At 57.5% G+C, this 21,726-nt stretch overlaps 2 protein-coding genes across 4 annotated transcripts in view; one reads left to right on the forward strand and one right to left on the reverse strand.

Moving 5' to 3' along the window:
* ZC3H18 (zinc finger CCCH-type containing 18) overlaps positions 1 to 4,851 on the reverse strand; it is a 61,410-nt gene extending 56,559 nt beyond the window's left edge. The window contains exon 1 of one of the 3 annotated variants that reach the window (XM_081806238.1): positions 4,673 to 4,851. The gene's annotated coding sequence lies outside the window, so the exon portion shown is untranslated. Of the gene's footprint in view, positions 1 to 2,477; positions 3,806 to 4,672 lie in introns of those variants that run through there. The other 2 variants (XM_081806240.1, XM_081806239.1) reach the window with 2 other exon arrangements.
* An 11,597-nt stretch (positions 4,852 to 16,448) lies between these two features.
* On the forward strand, positions 16,449 to 20,434 carry LOC102751109 (thyrotropin-releasing hormone receptor-like). Its single transcript, XM_081807862.1, is given in 4 exon segments — positions 16,449 to 17,099; positions 18,093 to 18,471; positions 20,079 to 20,115; positions 20,118 to 20,434. Coding segments are annotated over 4 exon segments (1,134 nt in total). The 5' UTR covers positions 16,449 to 16,698.
* The last annotated feature ends 1,292 nt before the right edge of the window (positions 20,435 to 21,726 follow it).

Below are 21,726 nucleotides of genomic sequence, written 5' to 3' on the forward strand. Positions count from 1 at the left end.
AAATCAATCAAATGTTATCTAAAATTATATGTCAAACTAGTTTAAAAATCTGCAACTGAAAAGCTGCAGAAAAGACCCAAGTCTGCTACTGGCCTCCCAACATCCTACCCTGCTCACAGCCACAAACTCTCATAGCCTGGTAAAAGCCCTTTTTGGGGCCCAGATGCAAACAGGTTCGCACTTCGGTTTCACTGTTACGATTAGATCCAAACTGCTTTTTATATTCTGGGAAACTGAAATCAAATCCTAGAGTAAGAAATGGAAGAAAAAGAGTACCTAACTTCAAATACCTGAACCAATGCAAAAAGCGGGCCAGGCCAGTGGGCAGTTTACCCCTTGGTGTGCTGCAGTTTTATGGGGCACAGAGACAGTACAACAGTGTGGGCTCTGCGTTAGAGCTGAAGCCCAGCCCCGCCGCTTCCTAGCTTCAGGATCCTGGGCCAACTACGTGCACTTGCCACACCTCAGTCTGTCTCTTCACCTGAAACACGGGGACAACAGTATCCACTTCACAAGGCTGTTGCAACAATTAGATAAGCCTGATAACAGGCCAGGCACAGGTTCCACATATTTGAACTTAAACTGAATTAGCGAGAGGACGAGTAAAGGTAATCCTCAACTTCTAAGAACCAGACTCCTATAACCCCTGTCAGACGCATTTCCAGTCTCTGGGTGCACTTGATTAATTCATTCACAGTTTCATTTGACAAACAGCTCTCTACCCCATGGCAGACTCTATCACTGCAAGGATGTCTGCAATAAAGCTGGCAGCCACCACCATCTGCTAAGAGATGGCCCCTCTGTGTCAGGTGCCTGACCAATCCTTCACGTCAGCCTTCCAAATAAGCCACGTTCCCTGTCACAGATAAGGGGCCCTAGGCCACGTGGCCACGGAGCGGGTATCCTGGGACTGCAAATCAGAGCTGCTTCTAGGGCGTGTCGTCAATTACAGAGCCCCGCACTATGCATGAAATGAGCTGGGGCAAAACCTGCAGAGGAGCCCACCCCCTCTTCTTGCCACTGTTCCTACAGGAAAACGGGACCTGAGTTCCAAAGTAAGTTTATAAACTCTTTTTTGGAACAGAACCCACACATACTGGGGACTTCTACTGAACCAGTAGATTTTGCCTGTTTTTCTTTTCTCTCTTCTAAAGTTTTGTGCCGACCCATTTACACTTCTATCTTAGGCCCTCTAGAAACAAAAACATTCTCATGTACACAGAAAAGTTAACATACCATTTACATAGTCTATTAGTTAAAACAGTTATCAACATATGGAGGTCCAACTTGTGACACCAGTCATTTATTTTAAGCTTGCCTAAAGTTTGAATCTTACACATGTAAACTAAACATGAATCCAAGAAAAACCCCAAAGATGCACACCCTTATACTGACGCCACGGGAAATGCTGACTGAAATCACGATCCCGAGAGGCTGGTGTATCGTAGCAGGGAAAGTAATTTTAAGAAGTACTAACTGAGTACATCCCCCCACAGTTTAAATTTTGGACATCACTTCAACATTCCAAGGACACCAAGATAACTAACTTCCTGACTCTCAAAGGCAGTTTTCAGAGATGACCAGAAGGTGGCAGGGCGAAAGGTCCTGGGCGCACCTGCTACTAGGAGGGCGGCCTAGTGCTCTAGGGGAGTGGTGCTTAGCCTTAGGGGAGCATGGATTGATTTGAGAATCTTGATGAAGGGGATGGGATGGCTCATCTCCCTAGAAAAACCTGAATGTATGCAATTTATCTTCCACTTTAGGGAGTTCAAAATCCCGAGGCTTACCCACCGCTCTCAAATTGAGAACACTTGTGCTTAGTATATGTTATTCTAGTACATATCCACACTTACCACGCTGTCCACAACTATTTGTCTGCAAAGTCTGTTGGCAGACCCCTCCCCTCCATGAAGTACCTGAATAAAAGGGTTCAGACTCACCTCTGTGTTTCCCAAGGCCAGCAAACAGCAGTGTCCCATGTAATTTGTCTAAACTGGGTCATGTCTGAGACTGAAAAGGGGGCACTATTAACAATTCAAACAGGTGGGACACCTGGGTGGCTCAGTCGGTTAAGCATCTGCCTTCAGCTCAGATCATGACCCCAGGGTCCTGGGATGGAGTCCCACATCAGACTCCTTGCTCAGCGGGGAGCCTACTTCTCCCTCTGCCTGCCGCTCCCCCTGCTTGTGTTCTCTCCCCCTCCCTCTGACAAACAAATAAAATCTTAAAAAAAAAAAAAAAAACCCAAAACAAACCAAACAAAAAATAATTACAACAGGCATGAAGAGAAGCTGTCCTAAACACACTGGGACACACAATCACCCTTAGGAGGCCCTGACAATTTCCTGAGGAGTCACATCTTTTCTTTACCTATGGAACCCCTTGGGATTTAACAGTATGAGGCTGCACACAGGTGAGCACCATGGAGAGAAAAATGTGCCAAAGAATCTACCTATTAGAAACAACCTGAGCCACACCTTGCTGCACAGAAGAGAAGTGTCACTGGGGGTCAGAAGATGGTTTGTGTTCCAGGCCCTGGGCTGGGCAGGTTCATGGTCTCACTGGGCATCTACGTCCTGTTTTGAGATGAATTCAATCTGGCAACCACCTGGGTGCACACTTTAGGTGAGGTGCTAGGAAGAACACGCAGCCTATCAAATGCAGACAATGCCATGGAGGGTCCTCTTGTCACATCTTCACCAACTCCCAGTTCAGGGTTTTTACTCAGTTGTTCTTCTCACACAATCACCTTGTAATTGAGGATTCTTGGCGAAGTTTAGAACTACCTCTTCGGTTCTTTGACCCACAAGATGGTGAACTTGCCCAGAGAACTGAATGACAAGTGTCCCATCACTGTGTTTCCACTGCACACTGCCTTTGGCAGACGATGCTCGATAAATGCTTGTTGAATAAATGACAAAATCTTGTTACTTGAGAAACTACCTGTTGCATACCAGGAAGAAACTGGAAATAAGGGCCCCGTTTTTAGAAGACTACACCAGAGTTCAGACCTGCAGGGGGCTGCCTCACCTCCCAGCAGCCACGCTGGAAGGCTGCACACTGATTCCAATGGCAATACTAAAGTGCAGAGCATTTTGGGAACTTCTCTGTTTGAGTGACCTTTAGAACACGCAAGTTCTTTCCTGGTGCTCTAGTAGCAGCAGGTATTCCTCCCCTCAAGGTAAGTCACTTTGAGAGGTCACAGGAGACCATTCAGAGCCTGGTCTGGTACATGAGGTGAGCTACCAAGCCAGGTAAGATGATTTGTGGTTAAACATAGGGTACGACTACTGAATGAGACCAATTTTCTCATATGACATATATTCACTGCCAAAACAGAAGTTATAAGGCGGTTCTGGCAAAGGAGCGGCAATGAAATACAAGCATAACCTTTTAAGATAGAGCAACTTTTAATAGAGCAATCCCTATTTGAATGCTCAAGTTCTGGTACACCTGGTTAAAAATTCTGATTCATAACTTCACAGATTTACAACATCTAAAGGAAGGACGTCAAAGTAGATGACAGACACCACCCCCAAACTGACGAAACTTGACCACCAAAACTCCCCAGGAAAGCAGCACTCACCTTGAGATGATCTGTAGCTGTGAAAAAGTGAAAAACCTTCTTATACATGAGCAAAGTCACAGCTTACCTGTTGGCTCTCTGGAATGATTCCACAAAGCTTTCTTACACCATTTGGGAATTCCCCACCCAAAACCAGAGAGGAGTTCCAGCCTTTGGGACACACATGTGCTCAGACTAGTAAAATCCTCAGGCAAAGACTCCAACTCCACTCCACCAGCAATAGGAGAGAAGTGAGTCTCAGAGAAGAAATGATGAGACATTGCTCTGCCCCCAGGAAGTACTACAGATGCCAAACACTCTCTTCTTCCATTTTCCCCAAACGGCTCGAACACTGACCTACTCTTGCAAAAGAGCTTGCTGAACAGAGCTCTCTTAAAATGATCAACCACTCTACACGGCAAATGCGCTGTCATAAAGTATTCGAGAAAACTTAACTTTTAGCAGAAGCAAGGCTGGAAGTGAAGTCTTAGGCTCCCCCAGCATGATAGCTACAGTTAGTTTATCCAAAGGACTCGGCATCCTTCGGGATCCTAAAGGAGCAAGGAAGTTTATGCCTAAGAGTGGAGCTCGAATTGGGGCACAGCCAATACATCCAACCTGTGCACACTGAAGCTGAGGGAGCAAGTTCCGGGAAGGTCTAGAGAGCTCAAAGTTCCGAAGAGCCCATCCCCAGTCCGGGCTGGTCTCCGCTGGAGGGCGAACCTGCCTGCCTCCCCCCCCCCACCCCCGCTGTGGGCGGCAAACATGTGCCACGCGAATGTCCCGGAAGAGAAATGACAGCTTCGGGAGAATGGACTCCACCGCGGGGCGCAGAGGCAGCCGCGGGGAGTTCGAGCTCCAAGTAGGTTCCAGGGCTCCCCGGGCCGGCAAGCCGCGGACCAAACGCGGGATCGTGCCTGTTTCCGCGACCCCTTCCCAGGACCTGAGAGCCACGCTCGGCCGGGGACACAGCCCGGAGCGCTCCCCGGAGGCGGCGGCGCCGGGGCTCCCGGGCCTCGGCTCCGCGCCGCCGCCACGCTCCCCGCCCGGCCGCCTCGGCCTCCTCCCAGCGGGCCCGGCCCCCCCGCCGCCGCCGCCGCCACCTACCTCAGCGCGAGGGCGGGGAGGGGGCCACGGCTCCGCTGGCGTCGGGGCGGCGCGGGGAAGACGTCCCTCGGCCCTTCCGCTCCTCACAGGCTCCGGCTTGAGGCGCGACGCGGGCGGAACAAACGGGCTCCACTACCCGCGGGGGCCGGCCATTGTGCGACGTCATCAGGCCGCGACGGTCGTCCTGCGGGCCGGCGGGCTTCCCTCGCTCGCCCCGCCCTCCGCCCGCTTCCTTCCGGCCTCCGCGCGGCCGCCTCCGCGCGGCCCCGCCCCCGCGGCGCGCGCCCGCCCGAACCCGCCACGGCGCAAGCGCCGCCAGAGGCCCCGCCCCGGGGCGTGTCTCCGAGCCCGCGCGCCGCCGGCCGCCTGACCACGCCTGCGGGAGGGCGGGCCGAGCCGCGCAGGTGGTTTCGCCCCCGGAGCCGGAAATCCTACCTCTTCCCGCGGGCCCGAGAGCTCCCGCCCCGTTGAGCGTAGGCACCTAACACAAAGTTACTCATTTTTCGGATACTGAGTTTAAACCTCAAAGCCTGGACGTGTTCAGCTATTTCCGTCGGACTAAATCGCTTACGCTCTGTTGAGTATAGTCAACACAAAATTAATCATTTTTGAGTATTGAGTTTAAATATCAAAGCTTCAGATTTTTAACCATTCCCGCTTTCTTAAAAATAATCAGCTCAACAAAAAATTCAATCATATTGTAGATACTAAGATTCAATATCAGAGACAATTTTCACTGTTTCCGTGGGAATAAACAGCTCTGCGTCTTACTAAATGTGATCAGCTTTCTGTGAGCGAAAGGACATCACGTGGTATTGCGAGCATTTGGGCAGCTTACCAGCTGCGCACAGCCCCTCAACGTGGAGCCACCCTGCAGGGGATCAAACAGCACTTTTGTGTTTTTTTTAAGATATTATTTTTAAGTAATCTCTACCCCTGATGTGGGGCTTGAGCTCACAACCCCGAGATCAAGAGTGGCACGCTCCACCCACGGAGTGCACTATTCCATTTTAAAGAGGAAGGTCCTGGGCTGGGTTCTTAATCATTTGTGAACAAGGGGCCCAGGTTTTCATTTTGCAGTGGACACTGCAAATTATGTAGCTGGTTCTGGGTGTAATGAAGGATTTTAGGAGATGCTGAGCAGAGCGGGACTTCCCTCAGCCCATCTTCCTCCTCCAGAAAGCCTGCAGTAAACAGTAAAGAGAGCTCCTCCTTGGGGCAGCCTGCCACCGTTGGGCCACATATGTAAGTGTCTGGCGGACTGTGAAGTTGCATGAACGCCTAGACGTTTGCCCTGTGTTATCTGAACAAACGAGCAAGGGAAGAAAGGGGGGCATGCAGAGAGTTCCCATACGACCCAGCAATGACACTCGGGTAGCTAACCCAAGAGAAATGAAATATGCACACAGACACCTGCGCGCCAACGGAAATGGGCAGCAGATTTATTCACAATCGCCACAAAGGGGAAACAACCCACATGTTCATCAACTGATGATAGATAAATATGGTCTATCCATTCAATAGAATATTAGTCACATAAAGGAATGAAGTCTTTATAAGAAGAGATAGCACAGAGTTCTTGCTCTCCCCCCCCCACCCCCCCCGCCACGCCACATGAGGGCACAAGAAGGTGGTGCCTGCTTCCCTGGAGGAGGGCTTTCGCCAGAACCTGACCACACCAGTACCCCGTCCTTGGACTTCCAGCCTCCAGAACGGTGACAAATGAATTTCTCTTAAGCTGCCCAGTCTGTGGTATTTTGTTTTGGCAGCCCGAGCTAATACATTCCGTGTCCATGAAACATCCAGAAGGGGCAAATTCATCAAGTCAGAAAGTAGAGAGTGGTCGCCAGGGGCCGGGGGAGGTGGAATGGGGAGTGGCCGCTACTGGGAACAAAGCTTCTTTTGGGGTAAGAGAAATGTTCTGGAATTAGTGGTGATAGGCACGTACTACAAACCACTGAATTGGGTACTAGAAAAGGGTGAATTTCATGGCATATGAATTATACCCTAACAAAGCTATTATTTTTTCATTTTTAAAAAAGATTTTATTTACTTATTTGAGAGAGAGAGACAGAGATAGCGACAGTGAGCACGAGCAGGGGGAGTGGGAGAAGCAGACTCCCCGCTGAGCAGAGAGCCCGACTAGGGCTTGATCCCAGGACTCTGGGATCGTGACCTGAGCCGAAGGCAGACACCTAACCAACTGAGCCACCCAGGTGCCCCCAAAGCTATTATTTAAAAAAAGGAAAGAAAAGAAGTAGAGGCAGACATGGTGGGGGGGCAATGCAGAATGGGAGCAAGGAGTGAGAGGAGGTGGGAGGAGGGAAGGAGCGAGGGCTGGGGAGGAAGGCAGAGGACTCTGTGGGAGAGGGAGAGGGCCAGACTCTGTCCAGGGTTCTACCTCCTAAAGGAATCTCCAGCTACCCTCCCTTTTCTCCACCCACCTTCCTCACGTGCGCGGGGGGGGGGGGGGTCGTCATGCCACAGCTCCAGCCCCTCCCCTGCTTCCCACGCTCCCCCAGACACCAAGAGCCACCTGACTATAATCTCACTGCTCCAGCCTGAGGCCCCTCCAGCAGCTCCCCCTGCCCCAAGATAAGCTTTGAACCCTCAGCGTGTTGCCCCTGCTCTCTCACCTGTCTCCAGCCCTGTGCCCCCTCCCTTGCCTTCACCTGGCTGCACACTTTGCTTTGCCCCCAGGCCTTTGCTCACACCATTCCTGCTGCCTGGGAAGCTGCTCTCACATTTCCTCACCGAACTATGATCATCCTCAGGCCTCACCCAGGATGGACCTTCTTCCAGAGCCTTGTCTGGACTATGAGCTCCCGGTCGGGCACTGAACTGCCAGCCAGAGTATCTGTAGCACTTGGAGTGTGTGTGTGTTGGGGGGCCGCATTCAGAAAGACAGCAAATGGCTGGGATGGGTCAGAACCCAGTCTCCGTGAACCTGAATACCACGGGCTTGGACCGCTGTGCCTTGAGCTGTAGACCCCGGGTGTAAGCATATAAGCAGTGTCCCTGTGAGCCTCAGTTTCCCTGCTCTATAGAGCGGGGCTATTCACACCTGCTGCCTCCTTCTCCGGAGGGAAGGAGGAGGCCGCGAGGTGGCAGGCACACACAGTCATTGGTTCGCAGAGCTCCCTACTCACGCAGGCTGTGTGCTGGGCGTAGTCGTGACATCCTCGGGAGGCAGCCCCACTGCGATCTCTGTTTTACAGCAGAGGAAGTAGAAGTTCTGAAGGGCAGAGTTGGGACCTCACCCAGGGAGTCCGACCACAAACCCCAGGCGTTCTGTGTCTCCAGGTGAGGTCACTCTGGCTGTGACCATTCTGTAGGAGAAACATAAACTTCTGTTTTATCCACGGGGTCATTTGGAGTCAACGGTCACTAGCAGCCGCTCCGACACTGACAGGCAGGCACGCACCCCCCGCGTTTGGAGTGCCGACTGACATGGGCCCATCCGGCCAGGGCCATGGGGTCGGTCGAAGACAACAGGCCTGCATGAACATCACTTACGGCCCGGGGTAGCTGCCACCACCCACCGAGCCGTGGCAGGTGTTTGCACAGTGATCGTGGGGGGGCACTGAGTCTGAGTTTAACAAGTGTGTCAGTCTGCACTGGGTGACAACCACTTTGAAACAACAGGCATATCGAGAGCAGTGCTCTGTGACCCACAACGCAACCCTAGACAGGCGCTCTCAAAGTGGATTCTTTGGGTGGCAGCGCAACACCACGGGACGTGTTAGGAATGCACATTCTCAGTCCCTGTCCTGAGCTGCTGCGCCAGAAACTCTGGTGGTGGGGCTGACAGTCTGCCTTTTCACAGGCCTGGGGATCCAATGCCCCATGGAGGGCGAGACCACCGGACTGGACTCTCTTGCCCGTGGCCACGAGGAGACATGAGCAAGGGTACTCACAGAGACCACCGGACTGGACTCTCTTGCCCGTGGCCACGAGGAGACATGAGCAAGGGAACTCACAGAAGTTCTCTCGATAACAACCGAAAGAACAAAGGGGAAAAAAACAGAAGTGGCCCAAATGTTTATAGCTGATTGCCATACTGAACATATGTTACACACTGTAATAGATGAGTCTCAAGTGTACGTATATAATATCTACATGGATGAAGCTGTTTTCTTTCCACTCTGGGATGCTGCTTCAAGGACGGCATTGACTGCCCGATTGAGGAGTGACGGGGAGCCACAGTAGATCTTGAGCAGGGGAGTGACATGAAGAAGGTGCATGTTGGTGATTTTAAAGCCTCATCTGAAGCTCCCGCAACTGATTCACCTGCGGGGGTCTGTTGTTCTTCCTCTTGGTTTTCAGCGATCTGGTCCTGTTTTATAGCATGCCTTGTACTTCTTATTTGATGTTGGACATGGTGGATAAGTTTTTGCGGGGTGCTGGGATGGCCTTATCTGCTCCGAAGAGGGTGAGGCTTCATTCGTACAAGCGGGTGGTTTAGCAGATCACCGGGCCCTGTTAAGCCTTGCTTCCAGGCTTTGCAAGGGCTGGCTTGTTTCTGAGCGTGTGGCCCGTCCGTGCTCCTGGGAATGGAGCGTCTGCACTCTCAGAGGACGGTCTGCACCGTCTGCCCCAACTCTGCGTCCGCAGGCTGGATCTGCAGTCTGCTTCTCCTGCTTTCATGCTGCTGCCGCCGCTCCAGCTCCTAGTCTCCCCAGCTGCTCCTCTCTGCCGGTTCTCACGGTTTCCCCAGTGCAGGTGTAGGGGCTAGCCGCCACTCCCCGGGTTTGCACTCAGGATGCTGGGCTCCTTCTCTCCAGGCTTTTCCCCCAAGTTCCAGACGTTTTAGACCCTATTCCCTCAGCTCAGCAGGGTCGTGCTTGCAGTTGTCTACCCGCCCCCCGCAGGGTGGATGTGGGGTTACTTTGTTGTTTCTCTTTGCTCAGGGGTGATAGCCCCACAGCTGCCCACGTTGGCTGCCCTCCAAATGCGTCTATGCACGTATATCAGTCAGTACGTCGGGGGTTTTACAGCTGTCTTTAGCAGGAGGCGGCAGGGGGTGGGGGTCCGGGGGCTGGGACCTGCATTCTCACTTCTTCAAGGTGCTAGTGCCCGCAGGAGCCTCTGCTGTTTTCTCAAGCTGCCACCAGAGGGCACACCAACCCAGGTGTTCTCCACTCCCGGCGGGGGCCGGGGCAGGTATGTGGGCCGGGGTGGGGGCTGGCGGGTGCTTCTCTGGTTGCCAGCGCCCCTCAGCCCTTCTCATTCTCCAGGTGGCCCCTTGGGTGCTGCCGGGAAGGCAGGGCGGGCCTCAGGTTCCTGCACGTTCCAACGCTGTCCATCCCCACCTGGCGAGGGGCGCACGCACGTACGCACACATTCCCTTTCGTCTTCATCCACAAGTTCGTCCTCCAGCTTCACGAGAAAATTAATGGAGCACACATTTCTTTCCAGCTTTGTTCTGTATTTGGAATTCACTTCTGGAGGCACCTGTGGACGCGGCTTCCAGGAAGGGCCCCCTGGTTCTGTGTGGGACCCTGACTCCTGGGTGACCCCTGCCCCCTCCATGCTTTGTGCCAGACCCCCAAAGGCTGTCCAGCACTGACCCCGCCCAGCCTCTTCCCTTCCCTTCCCTTCCTGGAGACGTCCAGGGATGAGCCTCAGCCCAGCCGAGCGGTGGTTGCCCGCCCCCTCCTCTCTGGTGAGGCTGAATGAGTGAGTCAGTGAATGATGTCAGTTTAGTTCCCAACTCACAGCCTTTACCAAGAGCCAGGACTTCTTCCCATACTTCCCACAGTGACAGCTCGGGCACAGCACCCTCGTTCCACGCCGCAAGGCAGCCCATGGGTTCCCCATCCCAGTGGTCAGTGATGCCCTTTCTGGAAGACAAGGGGACTGTGGTGGCTGGTCTCCAAGATGGCCCCGAGGAACCCTGGCCACTGGGACTCGTGCTCTGCAGCAGCCCCTCGATCTGGGCTGGCTCATGATGGCTTGAGTTGGCAGGGGCGGCGAAAGGCACTGTGTGCTCCTGGGGCCCTGAGCTGCTGTAGGATGTCTGGCTTTTCCGCTGGCATGGCCACGTGGAGAGAGCCGGGCTTCGCCGTCTCAGCCAGCCCCAGCCTGCCAGTCCTCCCTGCGAGGCAGCAGGTGCATGAGCGCCAGCCAGGTGACCCTAGACAATCGCGGTCCCAACCATCACCATGCACAGAAGACCACCCAGGGGAGCCCGCCGCAGAAGTGTGCGCAATGACAAAGTGGCTGTCCTTTGAGCCCAGCACCAGAGAACCAAGGCCACAGGGGCTCTGCCGCACCTGGGACCCAGGCTCTGCACCCACGTGGCCCCCCAGCCCTGTGATGACATTACCACCGGAATATGACTTGCTTTCTTTTAGCGCCAGCCTGCTTTCATCTCTACACCAACGACTTTATACCTCTGCCCCCATCTTCTTTTATACAAACACCACCTGAGCTTCTAGGAGCACCTCCCACCTTCAGCAGAACCCACTGCCGAATACCCGAGTGTGCTGCTGGAGTACTAATTAACAACCGACAGCATGGCTGCCCACCAGCCAGAAGGGTCACAGCCGTGGGGCCAGACATGAACCCTTTGGTCTCCGGGCCGTGGAAGAGGTCCAGAAGTCTCCAAGGAGGGTCCGGCTGGCTGAGGTAGAGGGCCCTCGGTTATGGACAGATGGTATGGAAGTCATGCGGTAATTTAGCACTGAGGCAGCTGAATACCTGCATGCTTCTTTGAGGGCTCACTCAGACACACCCTCCCTCCTCAGGGCCCATGGGACATGCCCCGGGATGTGCCGTCTGCAACGCACATTTGGAACACCCCCTTCCCTGAGCATCCACCTCCCAGCTGGATGTTTTCACCAACTGCCAAGCCCCTAAGCCTAAGGATTGGGGGGTGACGTTCTAAGAAGTCTCACTGTGGCTCACCCCCAAACCCTTGCCTCCAAGAGCATGGCAAAGTGGCCTTTCCTGCCCATGCCCTGCTCTGGTCCTTGGGACCGAATGTAGGAACGCTGCCACGAAGAGGGCAAATGTTTTTTGGTCATTTTTTCTAATTACTGAATCAACCCACCTGTATAGAGGCAGACAGATAAAGAAAATAAGGTGATCTGGGCCCTGGGTATGTACCAGGATCCGGGCATTTCCAGTCTCGGGGGAGGAGTGGCTGCCCAGCCCTGTGGCTGAAGACACCAACTTTGCAGGAGGAGGGGCTTGGGTTCAAATCCCCACTCTGCGTGCCACCGCCTCACCTTCCTGAGACTCTGCTTTCTCTTCTGAAAAACAGTGGTACTAACAGTTGCCAGCATGTGGGGATGGTCGCAACAGCCACACAAGACGCCACAGGCCGTGCCCAGGCCTGGCACATGGCACGCTCCTGGAGGATGGTTGCTATTAGATATGAACACATTCATGAATAGGAGACAATACTTACCTGTTCTTTACAGGTGGCTTTTGCTCACTCTGTTACGAACACCTTGCCATGCCAATCAGTACTTCTTATGACATCGTAGTTTTTTTTAAGATTTATTTATTTATTTGAGAGAGAGAGAGTGCACACACAGAGGGAGAGGGAGAAGCAGGCTTCCCGCTGAGCAGGGAGCCAGATGTGGGGCTCGATTCCAGAACCCTGGGATCATGACCTGAGCCGAAGGCAGATTCTTCACCGACTGAGCCACCCAGGCGCCCATGACATCGGTCTTAACCAATATTCTGCTGTGGGGACACAGCATTGAGTTCTTACCACTCTGAATGGACATTTAAGCTGTCAGCGAGTGGTCTTGTTACAAACAAAAGCTATGTAACTGCTCCGTAACCCCAGGAGATGCCGCTGGGGGTTTCTTGGGAGGCTGCTGGCTGTAGGGCTCCTGGGACACACAGACGGGGGGGTGGGGACACAGCATCTGTCTATGGTGCAGGCGAGCTAGTGGCTGGGAGAACTCAGGGCAGAGTGAAAGACAGGTTCTGGGCGGTTCCCAGAAAGGAGCAGGACTCCCCAAGATCAAGGGCAGGAGGAGTGGAGTAGAAGAAAGACCCAGCATGAGGCTGTTGTAGGTTCTCCTCTGTCAAGGGCATCCTGCTCTTAGGATTGACTGAGACACTGTGCACACAAACAGCACAGTGTGTGGGGCGTAGCAATTGTCCCCGCGTCTTAGTTGTTGCCGTGGATTTCATTTGCTACTGTTAACTGCACGGCTGGGCAAGCCACTTTCCCTCTCTGCACCTCCGTTTTCACTTCCATGGGCCTTGGTGGAGACGGGATGGTAGGCACTTGATTCCATTCTCTCCCGAGGTCCCCTTACCTGTGGCTCCTTCTGGAAGGTTGCTTGATGAGGCAGCAGGTGGCTTCAGCACCAGCGAGTCAGGACAGCGCCCGGAGCTGTCCAGGGTCTGAATTCACGGGGGCGGGGGGACCCCCGCTGGAGGAGGGCCGCAGAGGCGTGGGCCGCGGGGACGTAGCAGCAGGGATGGCGGGAGACGGACGCATGCTCTGCGCCTGGGAACAGTGACCCTGCCATGTGACGGTGGCTCGCGGGATCACAGCCTTCCCAGAGGTTCTGGCAGCCCTAGTGCGGAGCTGGGATGCCTCGCTTAGGGGCACGAGGACCGAGGCCTGCCCTGTGCAGGTGCCTCGGCCACCCTCCCCCCCCCCCATCAGCCCTCTCCCCTGATCTCTGTGGTCCAGGGTGAGCCAGGCCCTGGATATCACAGTTTTGGGAACAAGTGGATGAAAATGCCACTCAGCCTGAGCTTGGGCGCAGGAGCCCTCTAGCCGTGTCGTCTGTGATTCTCCCAAACTGGAAACCACCCAGAAGTCCACCGACAGCCCATCGTGTGCGGACACACTGCAGAGAGTCCTACAGCAGAATATCACACGGCAGGGAAAACGGATAGGGGACAGTCACACTCAGCAGAGATGAATCTCTCAGCGTGATGCTGGGAATAAGCAGGACGCAAATTATTCCGTGTGGTTCTGGTTACAGAAAGCTCCCAGGCAGGCAAGATAAAGGATGGCATTTGGGGTTGCAGGCCAGGGAAGTGGTGACCGTCTGCAGAGGAAGGGCAGGGACCGGGAGGGTGGGCCTCACTTTTATTCATTCAACCACCAATTTATGTTGGATGCACCTTCCCATATGTTGAGTCCATTTCAAAATGAAAAAGTAAAAGAGAGAAAGTCACCAGGGGTCATTGGACTTTCTTGGGGAGAGGGCTATTAAAACCCATATTCAAGGGCATTGCTGCCGGTCACTCAATCTGTGGCCAGGAATTAGCACACTAACTGGGTCCCTCCTCGGTTCTGAGGCGTGGGCCTGTGACTCCTCAAGCTCATGACCATGGACCCCCAAGATCAAGAGTTGCATGCTCTACTGGACCGAGCAAGCCGGCGCCCCTGAAATCTGCATCTTAAATGCCTTGGAAGAGCCAGGCCCCTGGCCATTTGGGGGAAACAGTCTGGGACTTCTGCTTTCTGGGCCAGCTGACGGGCACCTTTGTGGTCTCCTCCCAAGGGCTAGCCAAGAGAAGATATGCCAACCATGCCCCCTTGTGGGGCACCCAGCAGCAAGGGCCCGGGGCACCCCTGCTTCCCAGAGCCCCCAAACTTGGGCTCTAGACCTGCCTCTCGGCCGGAGCAAGCCACTCCCCCTCCCAGGCCTCGGTCTGCCTTCTGGCACACGCTGCCCTAGGTGCTTAGTGAGCACGTCATCCCTTCCTTTCCAGAGCACTGCAAAGGCCCCCAGGGGGTGGACCCCACACCAGAGTCACTTGCAGACTGTAGACCCCAGAGCGCTTCCCAGTTAATCTCAGCCTGGCCTCTCAGGGTAAGGGGGCCCGTCCGTGCCCTCCCCACCTCCTCCCTGGATTTCTGCCTCCTCCTGTTAGACCGCCAGTGGCTCAGCTGTCCAGCAGGATTCTTCTCAGCCTGAAGAACTCCCGGGGAGCCCCTGCCCCTGGCCTGCGAGGGGACGCAGGGTGGCAGAGCGGGTCTCCTGCTGGGGAGGGAAGCCGCACTAGCGGCCGCCACCGCCGGGTTGGCAGTCACTCCTGCAGGGGGAGGGCGAGGGGCGTGCGGGAGCAGGGAGAAGTTGGCAGGGCTGTTGCGTGTGTGTGTGCGAGCATACACAGCGCGTTCGCGTGGCACTGCAGCCTGCAGGATGAGAAGCCTCTGTCCGCGGACTGCCTGAGGTGTCGGGGCTGTCTTCCCCCTGTCCCCGTCTCTGGAAGGAGGAAGAAGGCGATAAAGCTCCTCACTGGGCAAGTTCTCTGAGCTCACAGGTTTCTCCTGGGGGCTGGGCTGGGAGCCAGCCGTGGTGGCCTCCCACCTGGGGGAATGTTTCCTGAGGAAAGGCTAGCATGCAGGCGGGGTGGGGAGATGGAGGCGGGAGGATGGGGTCTTCTGAGAGGCGGAGGAGGCAGGGATGGGGCAGACTCCCAGCAGCAGGGAGGCTGTATATCTGAGGGGGCTGCTATGAGGTTCCGTCCTGGGGCTGCCCGCCTCCAAGGCAGAAGGCACGTGAGGCCCTTGGGGAAGGGGGGTCGCAGCAGCTGTGCTGGGATCCCGGGCTGATGGTCTCCTCGGCTAAACAGAAAAGGAGGCTCATTTTCAGGAGAGCAACGGGCTGGGGGCCCTCGCGGGTCCATGTGTGCAGGTGTCTATGAGTCCAGTGTGGAGGGTGTGTTCCAGGTACTTGTGCACATGGCATGAGAGTGGGCAGTGTGTCTGTCTGTATGGTATGCACACCTGTTCAGTGGGGGCGTGCGTGAGCCTGTGTTGGCTTTACATACACGTGTGTGCACTTGGGTCTGTGTGTTTTGGGTATAGGGTGTGGGGGGGATAGTTCAAGTGTGTGTCCATGAAGATGCGCGTGCGGCACGTCCGTGTGTCTGTGTGTGCAGCCGCGTGTGCTGGGTCTGCTGTGGAGGGGAGCTTGGTTCATGAGTGTTTGTGTGTGTATGTGCTTGTATGTCTGCATGTCCGCGTGTCGCTGTATGGGGGGGAGGAGCCATGGGCTGTCTCTGTGTGCGAACGCCTGGAGACGTGTGTGCGCAGGTGTGTGGACAGCATCCTAGGGACCACCACTTCTCTCCCGGCCCTGCGCCAATTCTGCGCCCTGGCCCCTGCCCCGTGGGGGCTGCAGCGGGGGCTTCTGGCCTCTCAGGCCAGGCAGGACTGGGCCGAGCACCCGGCCTGGCGACTGTCTCTGGGTGTGGTCTGCCTCAGCCTCACCTGCTTCTCACCCGCCCTGGTTCTGGGTCCGACTGGGGGTGGGCCTGGCTAGCGAGGAGGCAGGGCGGGGCTGCCAGTGGAGGGGCAGGAAGACCCTGGCCCATTTCCAGAAAGGCTCTGCTGTGGCCACGGCCTGGGGCTTGTGGGCGGGAGCCAGTCTCTGGCTTTCGGCTCTGCTCCTGGGAAACCACAACGGGGCATCCCACCAGCCCGGCGTGTTGATCTAGCTCGCTCCCTGCAGCGCCCGAGGAGGGACCTGCTGTTGTTACCCCTGCTGACAGATGGGGGTGCCGAGGCTCAGGGAGCGTAACCAGGCACCAGGTCCACAACTTTCTGCGCCTTGCCGTTTCTCAAGAACCTCACCGCGTCCCTGCACAGCAGGTACTTCTGGCCTCCCCATTTCATAGATGAGCTCGTTGAGACTGAGCTGCTGTGTGCCTTCGTCACAGCACAGGGCAGCTGATGTGAGCACTCAGGGTGTGCTGGGCTGAGAGCTGACATGCACTCACCCGCACGACTCCTGCCCCTTGTGTGTGAGGTATGGTTGTCCCTGTGTTGATGCTCCAGGAAAGCGAGGCTTGTGGGGAGGCTCAGCAATGTTGTCAGCAGAGCCTTGGACATGTATTCCCTGTTCTGTCCCCTCACCTGGCCAGGCAGAGCAATAGCACAAGCAGAGGGCCCCGTGTGTCCCTGGGGGCCTGGCTTCTAGCAGAGGCTGGTGTTGGTTGGGCCCCGCAGGTGCACGAGGCCCGGCCCCACTGGCCGTGGATGTGTGCTGGAGCCCCCTCTTCTTGCCCCCTCCAGCACCTGGTCAGCCACCATGGAAAACGGGAGCAAGCTGGACAAGCCCAGCCATGTGTTGCAGGCACGTGGAGAGGCTGTCCTGGACCTGACCGAGTACAAGGTGGTCTCAGTCTTCCTGGTGCTCCTGGTGTGCGTGACTGGCATAGTGGGAAACGCCACAGTGGTCCTGGTGGTGCTGACCGCTCGCGACATGCACACCCCCACCAACTGCTACCTGGTCAGCCTGGCTCTGGCTGAGCTCACCGTGCTGGTGGCCGCAGGGCTGCCCAACGTCTCCGACAGCCTGGCTGGGCAGTGGGTCCATGGGCACGCCGGCTGCCTGGGCATCACTTACTTGCAGTACCCGGGCATCGGCGTCTCCTCCTGCTCCATCCTGGCGTTCACCGTGGAGAGGTGGGTGCTCCCCAGCCCTGCCCTGCATGCATCTCCCTCCCACAAAGCAACCAGCCGGGACTTCCCAGCTGGGAGGCTCGGAAGCTGAGCCTCAGCTGAGCAGGAGGGCTGATTTCCCCTTTCCAGAGAGCGGAGTGGGGTGGGACCCTGGAAGCCCGGGCCCGGGAAGCAGGGGTCAGAAGGACTCTTCTCTCATCTCTGCTGCTGACTTGCCTTGAGATGCCGAGGCAATCCTACATCTCCGGGCATCAGTTTCCCCACCTGGGAAGTGGGCATTTGGACTGGACATTCTCTGGGGTTCCTTTCGCTCTGATTTTAGCCCCGAGAGGTGGTGTAACCCAGAGTTAAGCATGTGGACTCCGATGCTTGCTGACTGGGTTCACACCTGGCTCTGCACCTTCCTAGCTACACGGTCTTGAGCAGGCTGGCCCAGGGGCTGGGTGGCTTGTCCAGGGCCACATAGAATTGGGACATAATTGAGGCCTTCGGACTTCCAAATGCTGGCCTGGTCCTGATTCTCCTGGGCCGTGGCTGTCTGGGCTCCAGTGACCTCCATCTCCTGCCCGCGCTGGTTTACCCCAGGGCCTGGCAGGGTGGGGACCCGCGTCTGAGCCGGCTGAGAAGGGCGTGTGATGTCATTGGCTGCCTCAGTTGGTGACCTTTGGAGGTGAGCAACTAAAAACCCACGGGACTCTCGCAGAGGTCAAAGGTCTTTGAAAGGGCCCTGGGGTCCCTGGGCCTGCAGCAGACGCGGCTGAGCCTGGGGGGCCTCCAGGGGCCTCTAGCTGCAGCACTTCCTACACGCCCTCAACACGGCTGCCTGGCCCCCTGGATCTTCATGGCCCTCAGGTCCTTCCATGACCAGGACCAGATGGGGGATCTGATGGGCCAGGCTGGGTCGTGTGCTCGTTCACACGTGCACACGCCCACGTGCCCACACAGGGCTCCCCGACCCCGCTGCCCCAGCGCCCAACACGGCCGCCCCGTGGCTGCAGGTACTCGCCATCTGCCACCCAGAGCGGCGCAGACCGTGTGCACCGTGGCCCGGGCCAAGCGGATCGTCGCGGCGGTCTGGGGGGTCATGTCTGTCTACTGCCCGCTCTGGTTCCTCCTGGCGGACCTGCACGTCAGCGAGAGACAGGGCCCGCAGTGCGGCTACAGAGTGTCCCACAGCCTCTACCTGCCCATCTACCTGCTGGACTTCGCCCCGTTCTTCGCCACGCCCCTGCTGGTGGCCACCGCCCTCTACCGGCTCATCGGGAGAGTCTTGTTCCAGAGCGCGCTGCCCCACCCGCCCCACCCCGGGGCCGGGCACGGTGAGGCCTGGCAGGAGCCAGGAACCCAAGAGAAGCAGCCCCGGGGGCCAGGTGGGAGCCCCAGGTCTTCCAGGAAGCAGGTGGGTGAGGTCTCCGGGAGAGTTGGGTGGGGTTGGCCGGAAGGTGGCTGGTGGGCAGAGAGGCAGGGAGAGGTGCGAGGCAGAGCTGGGCAGAGAGGGGATGCAGGCAGGACGCGCATTCGTTCACTCTCCACGCCGGGTTCTGGGCGCTGGGACTTGGGACCACAGGGCAGACCCACACGCAGCCTGTGGGGGACCCAGGGACAAGGTGACGTGGGACGGGGCTCAGGGAGAGGCAGGGAGGCCTCACAGAGCTGACAGCGGAGGCTAGCAAAGGGGCAGGCCAAGCATGTCCCAGGAAGCACTGGGGGGAAGCAGGGTGAGGCCCGGAGGCGGACACAAGCCTGGCGGACTGGGTTGGCAGGGGGCAGCGTGAATGGTTGGGGGCTTTGACTGCAGGGAAGCAGGGGCAGCGACGGGGGCTCTAAGACAGCGGGAGCCCCACACGTGGGGAGCCCGAGACAGGTGCACACTCAGAGACACGGAGGGAGAGCACTGAGCAGGGGGGACACCTGTGACCGAGCCACACACTCGCAAGAGGAGAGACAGAGACAGAGGGATGGAGAGACAAAGACCTGCGAGAGGAGAGACAGAGACGGGGAGAGACAGAGCCAGGCTCACAGAGTGGCCAAGACCCTCACTCTCAGGGACATAGCTCTGGACACACAGGTGGTCACACCTCCTGGGGCATAAGCCAGCGATGACTGCATGGTCCCCCTTCCTCACCACAATTCGGGAAGGAGATTGCTGACATCCTGATGCTGTAAGCTGGCAAGGGAGGCTCAGAGAGGCTCAGCGGGCTGCCCAGGGTCACACAGCAGGAGTCTAGGAGCTGGGATGTCACTTGGCCCTGCAAACCCCAGCACCTACACCCCCTGGAGACGGCAGCAGGGAGGGGCCCCCTGGAGACCTCTCCTCAGCTCCGGGGCCCCCAGGAGCCTCCCAGCATGGGTCAGGCTGGTAGCTGTCCCCCAGAGGCCCGGATGGGTGCCCCTTCCCCTTCCTGATGGCCCCAACTCCCACAGACACCCTGGTCCTGGCAGACTGTCCCTGGCTGCACGGAGGTGGGCTTCGAATCCCCCCACAGGCCTTTCTGGGTCTGCGACTCACTCCTGAACTGAAGGACAGGACACGGTGCGAGTAGGGGTCCCACCTAGAGGGTCACGGCTGTGGCTGGAGGGGGCCGTTCGGACAGTCATGAGCATGGGCGGGTTTTGGGGAGGCCTCTCTCGCCCTCCACGCTGTGCTTCCCCATCCCGGAAGGGCCACCGTGATGGTGCCACGTCCAGGGGAGCCGTCCCAGGCTCGCGGCTGCGTGGGGCCCCAAGCATCAGTGTTTGTCCCAGCTGGGAGCCCCTGGGGACGCAGGGCGGTGACCAGGGAGCACCCGGGGCGCAGTGTCTCATGATCTCAGGCACCAGCACGGCCGGGAACGCCCGCCCTGGTCGGCGCCCGGGACGCAGCATGCCGCCTGGCAGATGTGCAGTTGCAGCTGACTCTTCCAGGGGCGTTCTCGTCCGGACTCAGCACACAGCTCTGAGGCGGGAGGTGTGGCCGCCCCTTCCGGGGCATGTGCTTGGCCACCAGCCTGTCCCCGTGCCCCGCAGGTCCCCAAGAGGCCGGTGGTGCTCGTGTTGCTCTTCGCATGCCCTACCGCACGCTGGTGGCCCAGCCCTTGCTGGAGCCCCGGGTGTCCCTCTGCTGCCACACCTGCATGTCCACCAACAGCGCCGTCAACCCCATCGTCTACAGCCTCGTGTCCCAGAAGAGCCGGGACGCCTTTCGGCGCTTGTGCTGGTGTCCGTCGGGGGAGCGACGGGGGCGCGCGGCCTGCCGCACCGTCACCAGCTGCAGTGCGGCCCGAGAGACCCCCCGAAGACGCAGGAAGACAGGAGCCAGGGCTGGGGTCCTCAGGCCGCAGGGTCCCCCCCAGCAGCAGGAGCCCTCGGTCAGCGGGGTCTGAGGGCAGCCCCCCTCCTGCCCAGCGCCCTGCCTCGCCCTGCCTCCGCCCCCCATCTGCTCACGTGCTGGGTCCACCTGTCCACTGGGCCAGGACAGGCACAGATGCCCCTTTAGCCCCCGGGGCCCCCGCCGCTTCCCTCCCTAGGAACACGGGCCATAGGGTGGCCTGGGTCCGGGCGCTTGAAGTTCAAGTCTGGACTCCATGTGGGAATCCCTCACCTCCCCGGGAAGCAGGGGAGGAGAGGAACAGGAGGACCACCAGCCTTCACCGGTGTGACACTGTGACCTTCTACCCACCTGCACTTGTTATGTTAAGCGTCTTTTCCAGGGGAAAGCCTGGTATTAAAGTGTTTGTCAACACTGTCCTCAGCTGTGGGTGGAGCCTGCCCAGGATTGCGTAGTCCCCTGCAGATAGAAGCTGCCTGGCGCCCCATCGAAAGGCCCCCAGCTTCTACTGCAGACACCCAGAGATACTTCATGGGTCAGGGGAACCCCGACCCCAGGCCGCCCCAATGCCCCTGGAGCCCCAGCCTGAAAAGCGTATCCCCCTGGAGGGGTCAGCAGGGCTGGCCCCCTCCCTAGCCCACTGCCACTGCCAAGGTGCTAAGCAGGAGCTGGGGGTGCTGGGGTGAGCAGGGAGCCCCTGAAGAGGCAGGACCATCCCCAAGTGGTGCTCCTCAATGAAGGGAGGCTCTGGGCACCCCGCCAAGCCCGCCGCTCTCACCCCAGCAACGGCCTGCTCAGTGGGACTCCCACTGTCCACGTTACGTGCGTGAGACCTGGATGCCTCCGGGCAGGCAGCCCCCGCCTCCTGTGGGTGAGCCGCTGTGCTCCCGACCTCCGAGATGGGCACGTGTCCCCGACCCTGTCCCTATTCCTTTCGAGATCACTTTTCTGCTGGCCTCTGTGGTGCCCATTAAAAGCAGATTTTCCGTGGAGCGGTTTGGGAGGAGGTGTGTCTCCTGCTGGCCAAGACCCTGAGGTCAGGCGGGGAGGAGGGGATGAGACGGTGAGGCCTCGCCAGAGGATGGGTCCCAGGCCTGTGACTTTGTGACCAAGCTCAGTGGGCAAAGGTACCTGGATGTTCGTGCCTCTTCCGTCCTGTCAAGGTCAAGCTCCGTCCTTGGTGCTCAGTGGCCGGTCCTGAGTCAGTCTCACTCTCTGAACTGTTTCTTTACTCTCTATTTTTTGCACAGGAACATCTCACTCATAGGGAGGCTGTGTTACTGTCCCTTGCCCCGGACACAGGAATCAGGAACTAATTCGTGCGCCCTGCCTACCACCCCCACCCCC

Source organism: Leptonychotes weddellii, chromosome 16 (assembly GCF_054177405.1).
Source record: "Leptonychotes weddellii isolate Sample4059 chromosome 16, ASM5417740v2, whole genome shotgun sequence".
Taxonomy (NCBI): Eukaryota; Metazoa; Chordata; class Mammalia; order Carnivora; family Phocidae; genus Leptonychotes; species Leptonychotes weddellii.